This window comes from Thermobia domestica, chromosome 2, assembly GCF_964235325.1.
Source record: "Thermobia domestica chromosome 2, izTheDome1.hap1.1, whole genome shotgun sequence".
In the NCBI taxonomy this organism is placed as follows: domain Eukaryota; kingdom Metazoa; phylum Arthropoda; class Insecta; order Zygentoma; family Lepismatidae; genus Thermobia; species Thermobia domestica.
Genome location: NC_137455.1, coordinates 162,839,141 through 162,853,444, shown reverse-complemented (window position 1 = coordinate 162,853,444; position 14,304 = coordinate 162,839,141). Strand labels below are relative to the sequence as shown.

Below are 14,304 nucleotides of genomic sequence, written 5' to 3'. Positions count from 1 at the left end.
AGTTTAAAATAAACGATGTGTACCTATTTGCTGTAAAATCCTCTCTAGAGATTAATGGATACAGAAGTCTTAATAAGAAGGGAGTACTAGTTTCTTTACATGTCTTAAATTTAGGTAGTTATTTTCTATTTTCTTTGAGTTTCTTGTGCGTTGCCTTTTTTTATTTTCAAGTAAGCTTAAATGTATTACTTCTGTGCGTGATCTCTGTGGAACAGGCTTATTATAGGTATCCTTTTCTTTCCTTTATATATTCGAAACTGTAAGTTCTAATTAGCAATATCTTATGCATAACATGACCTACTATCTTTGTAAGTATTGCATAATCTATTGATATGTACAATTAGGAGCGAGTGATCCTTTGCTAAAATGGGAGATTCAAGCAATGAATGTTCAAAATAAGTTGAAAATGATGAATTTCCTAAACTCAATGAACACACAACAGAATCTGATTATATATTTGATAACTTATGTTTACATTTCAATCATGTGAAGAAAAGTCGTCCCACAGATTAACCCTCTGACTACCAATTTTTTTAATGTGAATATTCTTTTATATGCACATGTACGACTCCTTTAATGTGGGATATTCCTGGCATCTGTACAGTTTTGGAAACTAAACACAGTCTCCTAGTCATATCTGAACCAATGGGAGAACTTTTTTCTTAAAAAAAAAAAAAAAAAAAAAAAAAAAAAAAAAAAAAAAAAAAAAAAAAAAAAAAAAAATAGATCCCAACTGTTTGAATTATTCGCATGTCCTGTTTATAGTCAAAGGGTTAAGCAATGTTTTTCGCATTGTGCAGTGCAGTAAGCTTAATTGCTGTAAATTTGAGTTCCTGCATCTTAGATATTTTACAAGCACTTACATGTTTGAAAAGTATCTATTGTAACAATTTTCTGTTGGAGGCAGAAAACTCTCTCATAGAAATACTAGTATTGCTCTCAGTCTGTTGAATTCTGATACCTAGTAATTTGGTATCTATAACTGAAAATTAGCTCAAGATGTTGCAGGTAAGTTTTTCACTCAATTCATTATATGGAGCATATTCACATACTTTCCATTGTCCTTGAACATCTGTGCTTTTCCGCGCTAACTGAAAAACTGAAAGCTAATGAATGTTTAGATGAGGAAAAGCATCACATGTTTTATTTATTTACGAAGTTCTAAAATGAAATAACTCTAAATTTAAGCATTTTTTTATTTACTTATGGATGTTCTAGATTTAACCATGGAGCTTTGTTTCGAAGTATTAAGTTAGAGGTAGGAATTTGACAATCTATTTGGCGAGAGTTTCATACTCAGCATTTGATCAAAATGGCTTAAACAAGTTCCGAATTTTACAATTAGAAATCAACATAACTTTGACTTGGGAAACTTGTTGGGAAGTTTGTAATCCCGTATTAAAAGTGATTTGGATAAATATAAGAAACATGGCATCAGTGCGTTTTAATCTCGCAAATTTATATACAGGAAAAAGTTCATAGGCTACGGAAGTTCCTGATCAATACAGTTGTTTACGAAATTTTATCGAGATGACAAACATTAAAATCAATATGAAAAAGATTCAAAATATAATTATATCGTTTTCTGGATTATGAATATAGTAAGGAGAGGAAAAAAAAATATTAAGAAATTGAAGGAATACTAACCAAAATCAGTATTAAAAACAGAAATTGATATATTTGATTTTTGGGATGATGTTCACCTTCCTGTTTTACTCTTAATTTTCAATGCTACTAATGTCTACAGTGAAACAAAAAAAAAAAAAAAAAGCTTCAATGTAGTTCCCAACTATGAGAATCAAAACACACAAGTTATTTATTATGTACTCCACGGCCAGCCATCCTGATTTTTTTTAATTGCACTAGATAAGCTATATACAGTAGTGTATATATAATCTCTTTGTGTTTGAATGGTATGTTTATGACAATTACTCGCTTAGGGAAATTAAGAATTTCCCGGCTAGCCATTTTCTGACTTTGTCCTAACTTGAGTTTCTCAACTCAGTCTGAGTTATAACGGTTTATGCGTTTTTGACATTACAAAACTTTGTCCCTTGATTATGGAGAGGAGGAACCCATGTATGTTTTTTCAGCTCACTTAAGGGCAGCTGAAATCTAACCAGGAACCCTACAGATACAAAGATACTACAGGGATTAATATAAAAATATTTTGTATTTAATTCTTTATCTGTTATACTGAAAACTTGTACCACTGCCATACTCGTTCACAATGGTTAAATAGAATAGAGAGAGTGAGATATCTTTTAAAGAAGAAACCCAACTTTCATACGCAAGTATAACTTGCTAGAATTCAGTCTGATTTTTCTTCTCATTCCTTCACATCCTATACTGTGAAGGAATAGTACATCTAGTAGAAGTAGATAGTATATATGGATTCATTAAACATTTCATAGAATTGTGTAGTCAGATTTTTTTTTAAACCTTTCGTACAACAAATTAAGAATTCAATATCAGACTTCGTAATATTAGTCAAAGATCAGTTTTAGATTTCTATTACTTCGAAGTTGACGTGAACTCCGAATTTGACTTTAAGATATATCTATGAATGGCTTGGGGAAACAATGGTATGTCACATTTTTTAACGTTCGATTAAACTGACAAAGAAGGTTCAACACTTCCATGCAATTCAATGCAATGAGATATACTAGACAAGCTTCCCCTTCCATCTGCAGGTAAATTTCCGAAATAAAACCACCTACATACTGTTCTATGGTTCAATCCCAGGTCGTTCCACCTAATAACTCAACTTCACCAGAAATTGGGCCTACCATTATACTATCCGACACACTTATATATATTCATGACATGGTTTGAGTATATGATCTGTGTTCAGGGTGTCTACTAAAATTCCAAAATGAAATTTCGTGACCTTCTCTTTACCAAATCACAAAATTTCCTAACATTTTCAAGAGCGAATTTGGGGACGAATTAGGCTGAATTTTCATCCATGCGATAGAAACTTACTTTGCTTGCGATTTGGTAGCGTCTAAAGCCGACCACAGACATTTTTGATGAATTTTGACGTTTTATAGAATAAAATTTTCCAATCTGTACTTACATTTGTACAGTTAACAAAAATCGTGACCCAAAAGCTGAATTTCGTGACTTTCATGACCGTTTTCTGATTTCCTGACCGATAGACACCCTGATGTTGTATAATAGGACAATTATAACTGTAAGCCACTTTTCTTCCAATTTTCGCAAAATTGTGTGGATCGCAATAGAACTCAAAAGCTGGAAAAGCAAATTGGAAGTGCTACGCCAATTATCGCAAACTAAAACTCACATTTTGCATTGGGTTGACCCAACCCTGTACAGAAAGAAACCATATATGTGCCAAACGCTCACTTACCAATTGTACTAGAGGGTATGGTGGCTGTGCTAGAGCTCTTACCTCTGGTGAATGGGGTCCCTGGTTCATTTCTCGGCTAAGTAAGATTGTGGTGGACAAAATCGTGCAAGTGAATTTTCTCCGGGTACTCCCGTTTTCTCGCACATTCTCATTCTGTCGATTCTTCCATCATTCAGTTGGCTTAATCACCCGTCATCCTTAGCCTAAAGGGCATAATTGTGGGATGTTAAACTGCAAGATTTCATTTTTATAAAAATTTTGAAGTCAAAAAATAATTATATAGATGATTCATCTGTTTGACTTGTAGGTTACCATTACTTTACATACATATTGTATCAAACGTTTCGTAGAAAATATGATTGTTGCTGGTTACCGTATACTTTTACTTTTCTCCACATCCACACTTGTCCATACCATAGGATAAACTATGTAGTAAAAATCGATTTCAGTTTAGTAGAAATTTCACCACTTGATTTCTCTGCTATGAATAGCAGACAACTTGTAATGCCTACTAGCACATATATTTCAATAATCCGCAGTATAGCTAATCGCTTACTTTGGATTTATTATTATTATTATTATTATTATTATTATTGAAAATGAAATGAAATCTTCGAGTTTTACGTCCCACGGTTATGCCGGTTAGGCTAAAGGAGACGGTGATGATGAGTATTGAATGAAATGGTGGAATGAAGAAAGTGGGAGGAAACGGGAGAACCCCGAGAAAACCCACGCACACGGTGTTTGTCCACCACAATATTATTATTATTATTATTATTATTATTATTATTATTATTATTATTTGGAAGAAATTCTAAGTACAATGTCTATGGGATATACTTATTCATTCCGTAAAACATCAGTATCGCTACTATATCTTAAGGTCACAAGTAACATGAAAACAAACTGACAAACACACGTAAAGAGTGCCCCACCATGGCAAATACAAGTATATGTAACTAATAATTTCAAATGAATATAATAAGAAAGACATGCAGAGAGTTTTGTTTTTTGTTTGGAGATTTTGTCCTGCCATGAACACAAACAAATAAAAATATTAATGAAAAACACGTCGAAATAGATAAAAGAAATATGTTAAATGACAAATGAAGGAAAAAACAAATTTTCTCTGTAGGTGCAAGTTTAATGATATTCAAAGAGAGGGGGAAAGATGTGCCATTGAACCGGAATGGAACGATGGTCTCCGACATATGCTGGTGTGTTAACCATTAAGTTATGTACTAAACGACTTTAGTAGTGCACAGGTAAGCTGATAAGGAAGTAGGCTGGGTAGTATAAAGCAAAGCGAATAAATGTAATGTAGTGGTTAACGCATCGGAACACTAAATTGGAGATGTGGATTCGATTCCCCAGTCGTGAATTTTTTCACACTCAAAATAATATATCAGAATAAAATATCAGTAATTTTACATGATTTGGAGGAATACTTTATAAATTGTCGCTATTCATATTTTAAACCAACCTTCATGTCCTAATAAAAACAAATTGCCGCAGTTCGTCAGATTACTTTGTCTCCTCTTAATTGGAATAAGCATTTTGCATATGATAATCAACAAGAGAGAACCACATCCCTTACAATAAGTAAAGTCTTACTAAACGTTAGGGACGAAGAAAACAAGACGTAACAAAAGTGCATTTATTTCGAAGGATATTTATGTATAAATAACTATTCTATAAATATACAAATTAAGTAGAACAAAATATATATTTCTAGCAGAATTACTTTTATAAAAATATCATTTTCTTGTTAAATATATTATTATAAAACAAACATCACTATCAAAAGGCGCCAAATTAGTGCCTCATCTCTTTAATAGATCATATTTTTACACTGTCCAATTGAAAATAGATGGCATCATTTCATCCAAGAGTTGCGTATATGTTCAACTATAAAAATGTTAATTTTTTTCACGGAATTCCAAGTAACTCTGAAAATAATCAACAAAAAAATTATACATAGAAAATAATTATATCCGATTTCCTGTTCTAATACATATATATTAAAATACCATATCTTTCATAACATACGAGACAATATATACCATTACTGTTTCTTCTCTTCGTTATTATAACCCAATTATAAGTTGTAAACCATCGAAAAAAGAAGAGCTTTACGAAAAAAAAAAAAAATCCAGAACTTTTAAAGGACTCCCTATAATTTCTCAAAGCAAGTCGTCACAGCACAGTATGTAAATAATTATTTAAAATGTCAGCGCTTAATCCGCTGCACTTGCTCCTAGATCAGGAAATGAAGTGGGAAAATCCTTGATTGCTGGGGGAAAATTAATGACAACCTAAATATTGACCGGTTGTTGGAGCCCAATTAGAGGTATATGCTAACGCCTCTTTCCCTCTATTCCTTTTAACATCTAGTTTGCGAGCTTTTCCAATATCTATCGTATTCCATTATTGTTAAGCCGATACTTAAATTTAGTTTAGTTTTCTTTCCTTAAATTACGATCTGAAAAAAAGTAGATAAAAATGTCTCTTGACATTTTTCGCCTAGGTCTAATAATTTAACAGATATTCAATCAAATATGTAAAATGTTATAATTTTTAGCACAGGTTTTTTTTTTTTTTTTTTTTTTTGCTTTTTATAATTTAACTTTTTTCTTTTTTGTTTGGAACACTTCAAATTAAAGTTGTAGAGTGCTTTTATAAGAATGCTCAAGCGGTGTATATATTGTAAAGTTCTGCTTGTGCAGGAATAGATAGAGCAAATTACAGCCCGGAATAGTTTTTCCTACTACTGGCTTTTATTGCAAAATCCACGATAAACAGTATATTATAAATATTAGTACTGGGTAAAGAGAGGTAACCCAAGGCCGGAGCAGCCTAGGGAAGAATCTCCACTACACAGCGCTCCGAAGCAAGCTAGATGGAGTGGATTTAGGATCCCGGATGCTCCACGTAAGTAAAGAGGAGGTTAGGAGTCACAGAACTCCGAAGCAAGCTAAGTGATTGAGGTTAGGAGTCCAAACAAATGTCTGAGTAAGCTTTGTGGGAAGAGAGAAAGCCTAGAGTTCCGAGCAAAGAGGCTTTGGGTTAGGTATCTCCTAGAGCTCCATGCAAGCTAGAAGAAGGGTGGCTAGTCGCAGACTGATGCTTGTAGCCGAAATCCTTTTGGTTATACAAATGCTCCAAGTGAGTCGGTGGCGCTGTTGTTCCTTCAACATTCAGTGGTGTCGCTGTTGTCCCTGTCGTCTGCAGCTATAGTAATCCATAGTAAGACGCACATGGTTATATGTGTCTCTAAAATATTAAATAGATGGATTGAAAATTCACATTCCTTATATAATATTACAGGATTTTCACTTAAAAAATAGTTTTGGAAACATCCTTAAATAAACGCAGAGTTTCAACCGACAGGTAAGAAATTAATTTGCACAATATCATTCTGGGGATACGTCCTACAAAGGTGAACCTAGACCAGGTTGAATGAATGAATACTTCGAATTAATAATGAATTTAATGACGACGCCAGCAGCGTAGCTATTTGCCCCCGTCACGGTAAGGCCAATGACTGACGTAAGCTGCACATTAGAAATTGAAATCACAGTTCAAGTCAAAGTGCTAAAAATAAGACATTAAAATACGGAAAAATTATAAAAATTATAGCTAGGTCGTAAAACGACTAGAAGAACAGAATACAAAATATATAACAAGAACGGAATTTTAAAATAATAATATTAATAACATATAATACGAAAAGTCTAGTAAGAAAACAGTATGTTAATTGTTCCAATTTCCCATATAAAATTGACCACGCAATCACTAAAGACTACGCTATCCCCCAAAACCTGATGAAGTCTTTCAGGCATTCCTAAGCGTTTTCTGAGGTCTAAGTATTTTCAACATTCTACAAGAATGTGGCGAATAAGTGAACAGTTAACGCCATGCACTAAATATGAATGCGTGATATGAGAGTGTCTAATACGCAAGTGTATTAGGATCACTTCATTTCGGCGACTAGCACGCGACGCCATCTGTCACTTGCCCAAAAGAGGTTTAACTGAGTGGCCTGGTTCAATTTTGTTTGTCAGTGTTAGCGCATCCTTTGGATGAAATAGCTACTAAGATGAGAGCATAAAAGAAAATGACCTAGCGCAACGTCTGCCAATATGACGTTTTTGGCTGCTGTGTCGGCATGCTTATTTCTTCAGATTTCGACATGACCCAGCGGACGACACAGCCCTCTTGTTGTAAGTGATGGAATCTCACATGAATATTTTGCACTATAGAATGTTAATATATTCTGTAGGCTTATAATGATTTTTTAGAAGTCAATGCAGATAACAGACGATGTAGCCTAAATTCTGAGCTGTCCTTATCTGTAACGAAGGCACAGCCAACAGAATTCTCACTTTTCGAACCGATCGTATAAAGTGCATTAAAATTGGGGTACTGCTGTAGCAACGCTCCAAACTTTTGCTGGAATTCATGGAAACTTGTGTGCTGTTTGGAATATGATGACAATCGAAGGTCAAGCATTGGTGAAATCAACTGTTATGGTGGAACAACACATACACGTAGCAAACAAACAGACGGCTACTCTCAAATACGTCAGCGATGAAACTCTTGTAAGCTTGAACACTCTTGTAAGCATGGACGTATAGCCCGAGGACATGCTGGATACGGTCGTACATCTGACCGTCACTCAACAGAAAGCCACAGGGGTGGTCAGAAATACAATGCATATGAAATGTACAGTTTAAGAGGAATCTTCCACGATAGACTAACGGTGGCTCGTTTGATTCTACATAAAAACCAAGCACGGACTATTACGGAAAGCACCCAGTAGCTAGCCGAATGTCTAGGTGATGAACGATATCAAGTTCTTTCAGTAGAGAGTCACGAGCAGATGAATAACCAATACAACCATAGTCTAACTTGGACTGAAGTAAAAGTACAATAGACTCACAATAGATCAATACAAACATCACCTCAGTTGTAGTAGGAAAGCACTCACTCAAAGCATGTTTATGGCTCGATGACAAGAGTACTTAAGATTCCAAATGTGTTGTGCTCACGTTAAGCGATGATCAAAGGTGAAACCCAGAAGTCGAACTGTGTCAATAATGAGAAACGAGTGTCACTGAGATACAAGTCCAGATTAACAAAGCAAGTTCGTTGGCAGCATGAGTCCACATACTGTGTTTTAAAACCAGAAAACCAAAATTCTGACTCATTTGACCAGCAAACAAGGCGATTTAAAATAAGTTGGAGTTGTCGAGTAATGCAGCAAAGGAATCTGGAATGGCAATAAATAACTACATCGTCAACATAGAGCAGGTCAGACACAGGAGCTTGGATTTGAGGTGAAATTTCGATTATGAATCTTTAAGTCATTGGAGGGATGGAAGCCACGGCAAACTACTTAAGACTTAGCACACAAGTTAAGTTAAACATTTCAAAATCCATCACATACTACCTTAGAAAAAATAGTCAGTAAGCTGGGCGACTCACTCAAAATTCACATACTTCTAGTGAAAAGAGCAAAACCAATCATTTATCCACGGCGAAAAGCCTTCTTTCACATAAGGACCTGTTAATGAAGATGGAAAAATACAATACCTTTAACACAATCGTCAGACTGACATTGATATAACAGATTTCCACTATTGACTCCAAACGCTGAGCTTCATGAATATAGGTCTGCTGTTATATTTACCTTGCACCATCCGATTATAACTGATGGGCAAAACGCTTTAATGAGGAAAATTTCTCTAATGAAAACCAAGTTTGAGACTTTGTAAATAATGGGGTATATAATTGAGTAGGATATGGTTGTTTATATTTCATTGATAAATAAAATTTCTACATTAAAGTGTCCTCCCCGCTGGCCTAGTGGCTACTCCACGTGCACGTGGTCCTGGGTTTAATTCCCAGTAGTAGAGCATAAAAATTTAATTTCACAATCATTCATCTTCATTAATCATCCGTCTCTTTTAGCCTAAAGTGAATAATCGTTGACGTCAAGCTAAAATTTTATATAATTAATTTCATTTCTACACCAAAGGGGAAATTATTATTAAATTTATTATTACTAATGAGTAAATAAACGTAAGGATAGCGATAGAAATTTTTATATAAAGAAGATAAGGATATGTTCTGGAGTTGGACAAAGAATTAAGAAAAGCTAAGTAAAAAAAAAAAATCATTTGTTTGATCAAATGTGAAGTACTATACTATTTAAAGATGAATCATAAAAATGACGAAGAGATGATAGATTAAGCTGAGTGGAACGAAAAAAAAAAAAAAAAAAAACAAGAAGAAAATGTTAAAATCTGAGAGAGAAAGACAATTTTACAGACATTTAGAAGGGAAAGAGCAATTGCTTAGGATATTATTTGGTAAAATATTTTAAGAACAATAGTATTGGGTTGGGGAATAATTCACGAGAGTTTATATATATATAGTGATCGAAAGAGATGAAAATCTGATGGCACTAAGTCTAGAAAGTATGGAGGATAAGAGAGCACATTCGATTCGAGTTTTTGTTGAAATGCGATTTTCATATTGGTGATATGAGGACGAACGTTGTCAGGCTGCAGAGTTTCTGAACTTTACCCACTGAGTAATGCTGGTTCACCAGTTTTTTATTTATTATTATTATTATCACAACCCACCTGCTCCACCGATTCTATGGTCATTTGAAGTAGATTTTTGTGTAGAAGGTGATTCAATTGGTCGACCGATGTGGATCGATACTTGAGGTTAAAATTACCATTTTTGAAGTGCGAAAACAAACGTCGGGCGGTACTTTGGGGTATTATTTCTTTTCCATACACAGCAGAAATCTCACAAACAGCTTTGGCAGCCTTAATAACCACATATTCACAACTTTTGCAAACAGAATTTTATAGCGTGAGCCCATAACTGTCTTGAGAGGATGTTATTGTTCTCGAAGAGCTGGGAACTTTGGTTTTACATGGCAAATGCTTCAAGAAATACCATTGTTATGGAAAGAACAGTAGAGTTTCAAGTACAGAACAAGTAAAGAAATGTCAGGCTATTGTCAACAATTAAAACTGTTAACGAACCTAACTGAGTGTTAATTTCGTATGAAAATTAATATATTTTTTTCATTATAAAATATTCGCAAAATATATTACTTCGAGTGTCCCTGTGCATGTAGTCTGATTTTTTGGATGGCACCTCTCACTCACTATAGCCAAAGTTTGAGGTAAAATCTGTTACAGTTGTTTAGTGCTGTAAACCTAGCCCAAAATAACGAACCGTACTCAAAAAGTATCTCTAAGAAACTTCATGCACTAATGTGTTAATATCTTGATTAAATTCGAGAAGCAAATGATGTCGGAAATGCTGTTTTGTCTATTTTACATTTCATTTTAATGCTCTGAAAAGACATAAAAATCAATAAAATTACAATAATCAAAATACACTAGAGCAAACCATTATCTTTTAAACAACATAAAACATTTTGTCAATGCGTTTTATTTATGAGTACATGTTTAAATAATAAAAAGAACGCTCATAAGTTATTCCTCATCTCAAGATAAAGAAACAGATGAATAAGATAGAAATATTGTAGCTGAGAAAGAATAGTATAATAAATTCCTACACCAAGACAAACATGTGAATGGGCAACTGAAATGCATTGAAACTTTCCAATTTGCAGCAAGTTTCATATATAATGATGAAGCTATTTTACACTGGAAACATATTCTTATAAAACTATAGGAATGTCTTCCAAGTAATTTGACATAAAAGTACAGAATACTTACCATCAATAATGCGGAACTGAAAGACTTCTACGCACAGAATCTCGCCTCGCTTGTTTTCCATGCACGTATTCAAGTTTTGACATTTCGGTAGTAACCCATTCAGGAATGCGTGGTGTTGTGTATGATATAATGAATTTGATAAACAACAGAACATGCTGAAAATCATAATAAAATATCATAATGTTTACAATGTCGACTAGCAACATTAAGAATATGAAGTACAAAATTATGCAAAACAACAGTATAGACGCCAAAAGTCTTGTGATAATTATGAATTTAAACACGTAAACATATCCAGAACTTACTCATGAAAGCACAAGTATAATTGATTTTTAATTTTCCTTCTTGCTTCTCATAAGTTGTAATAGTTACTTATTAATCATTTTAGGATTTTTTGTAACTTTTGTACAGGGGCGCCGGAACCTGGGGGGGGGGGGGTGGCAAGATACTAATTTTGCTCCCTCACTTTCAGACTATAAAAACATCACACAACAGTGATTATATTAACTAAATTTTGCTTTTTATGGTAATGTGAAAGAAAATCTGTTTTCCAGATTCATCTTTCTCTTTGAGACATGGGCCGGGCGCTTTTTCTAACCTCATGTTAGACAGAAAGATTTAGGAAAAAGAATTGAAAATTCTCTTTATTGTAATTCTCAAAACACTGTAAATTTTTTAAAAATTGTTATTTAAATAATCGTAAGTCTGCTATATGAAACGAGTTGTCGAGCGAGATTTTAAGTTTAAAAAATATAACAGTTTAAATGCGTAACAGGACATTTAAATATATTTTTATAAAGTTAAATTAATGTTCTTACAAACAATATGCAGAGTGCAGTAAGTTTGATAGTAAGGAGCAAAAATATATGAGGTAGGATTAATAGTTCACAGCACATGAGAAATGCGAGCTCCATTGTCGTTCCGTTCTTTTATGATATGAGTGCAGAAACAGAACACCTGTTTCAGCTCTCCTTTCAGACCAAGTTTGTGAATAACAAGAATAAGGAAGACAGTCGCTGCTTGTAATACTTAGTAGTATTAGATATTTATCTCACAGTGATCAAGCAATCAGTGGACATTTGCATCGTACGGATAATTTGATGTCGCTATGAAAGAAAAATGGATGTGTCTGTTCTCAATCAATGGATTAATCGACGGGATAACTGGCTTAGTGCTAATCGAAAGAATGACATTTTGAAGATTATGGCACATGGAGAGACTTGGCAGCAGAAGTCAAAGAGTCTCCATTTTATGTAATTATAGCCGACTCCACGACTGATATTTCAAAGAAAAAACAGTTGTCTCTGTGTGCACTGTGTTGACTCTGATTCATCAAACTCAAAGAAATATTTATAAGAATGGTCACCCCTCATGGCACAAAATCGGAAACATTCAAATTTACGATCAAAGATATTTTAACGAAACTTAACTTGAATTCAGAAAATATACGCAAACAGTATTATGATGGTGTAGCTAACATGTCAGGATGAGTGAATGGTGTGCAGAAAATACTCGAAACTCGAAAATACTTCGACTCAGCATTCGAAAGCTGTATACATTCATTGCAGTAATCATGCATTAGATCTTTCATTGCAGAAAGTAGCAGGAAACTACGAACCTTTGTGTAATGTACAGGCCATAGTGAAAGACGTTTGTAACATCAACCTGGATTCTGCAAAACGAAAGACAACATACGCCAACATTGTTCTTGAACCCTGTAAAACTAACAACGAAAGACATCCTAAACATTTGCTGCTTCTTTGCTCTACTTGCTGGTGTGTTAGGGGAAAATCTCTAATCAGATTTTCAATCTACTACAAACGAATTCAAATCACGTTGAAAAAAAATCATCAGTAATACAAGTGGTCTAAATGATGATCAAAAAGTAATACTAAAAGGGTATTTGGAAAGAATGAACAAATTCGGAATGATATTTTTTTCTGATAGTCAGTATACGTGCTTTTGTACCTTGCGAACAACTGACGAAAGTGCTTCATAATTCTGAAGCTTCTGCTTCTGGAACTAAAAGAGCAGCAGCGATTCTAGAGCAGGATTTCTCAACCTTTTCCACTCGCGTACCACCAAAGGCGTACTTCCATAACTTGCACTTACCACTAACAGCGTCTCGCGTACCACTGGTGGTACGCGTACCGCAAGTTGAGAACCCCTGTTCTAGAGGATACTATGAGAAACCTACGATCGGACAGTGCATTTGAAAACATCGATAAGGAAGCAAAGGAAAATGCAGACAGATTACAATTAAGATTGACCACTTCATCAAGATTAAAGAGAACAGCAATGAGGTTGGAGCAGATTGATAACCCTTCTAAAACAGTTACTCTAGAACCTGTATCAGATCTTCAAAAATTTACTTCGAAATCATTGAGTATTTGTTGAATGAAGTGCAGCGTCGTTTCAATCACCAACCCTCAAACAACTCATAAAACTCGAGAAGATACTTTGTGAAGAAGCTGTATGTAGTGGTTAGCGTCTCTCAAGAGATTATTTGAAGCAGGGATTGGGAGTTCATGCATTGGATTTTAACCTGAATAGATTATGCGCTAAGTTCAGGCTGCTTCCATCTAATTTGATTACGACTGAGTCGCTGAAGAACACCAGAATATTAAAAGCTATTAGTGCTGAAACCCCAACTGTTTGCAGCCTTCTCGACCAAGTTGTTCGTCTAAGAACTTTCGTTCTCATTGTGCCAGCTCCTTGAGCATTTGCAAAAGATCATTCAGCTCTTTGCGCCGTTTAAAGACATATTTGTGGACGTCCATGATTCAGGAAAAATTGTCTCATCTGCTGTTGTTGTATGTGTATAGCGACCAGCCTTAGATTTAAACTAGGGATGGGAAAAACCATTTTTTACAAAAGCTGGAAACCCGAAAAACCAACATTTCGGGTTTCTCCAAAACCGGTTTCGGTGAAAACTTTTGGAAGACACATAAATCTATTTCTGTGGAAACAGATTCGGTTTCCGGAGAACAAAGAAACACTATTCTGGTCAGAAATTGGACAAATTTTGAAAAAAAAACCGGATCCGGTGAAAAACCGAACCGGTTTCGGTGAAAAACCGAAAAACCGGTTTTTGTGCCCACCACTAATTTAAACACCATTGCAAGAGAATTCACATCAAAGACAAGCGAAAGGAAAACCACT

The 14,304-nt window shown here is 34.5% G+C and overlaps 1 protein-coding gene across 6 annotated transcripts in view; it reads right to left on the bottom strand.

The window, feature by feature from the left end:
• Positions 1-5,080: 5,080 nt before the first annotated feature.
• The window catches only part of LOC145676909 (anoctamin-10-like), a 199,170-nt gene continuing 189,946 nt past the window's right edge, over positions 5,081-14,304 (bottom strand). For all 6 annotated transcript variants that reach the window (XM_081747688.1, XM_081747679.1, XM_081747696.1 and 3 more), the window contains 2 exons: positions 11,143-11,297; positions 5,081-5,322 (listed from right to left, as the gene is read on the bottom strand). In XM_081747688.1, the coding sequence (XP_081603814.1) occupies positions 11,145-11,297 (153 nt within the window). In that variant the 3' untranslated portion in view covers positions 5,081-5,322; positions 11,143-11,144. The remainder of the gene's footprint in view (positions 5,323-11,142; positions 11,298-14,304) is intronic.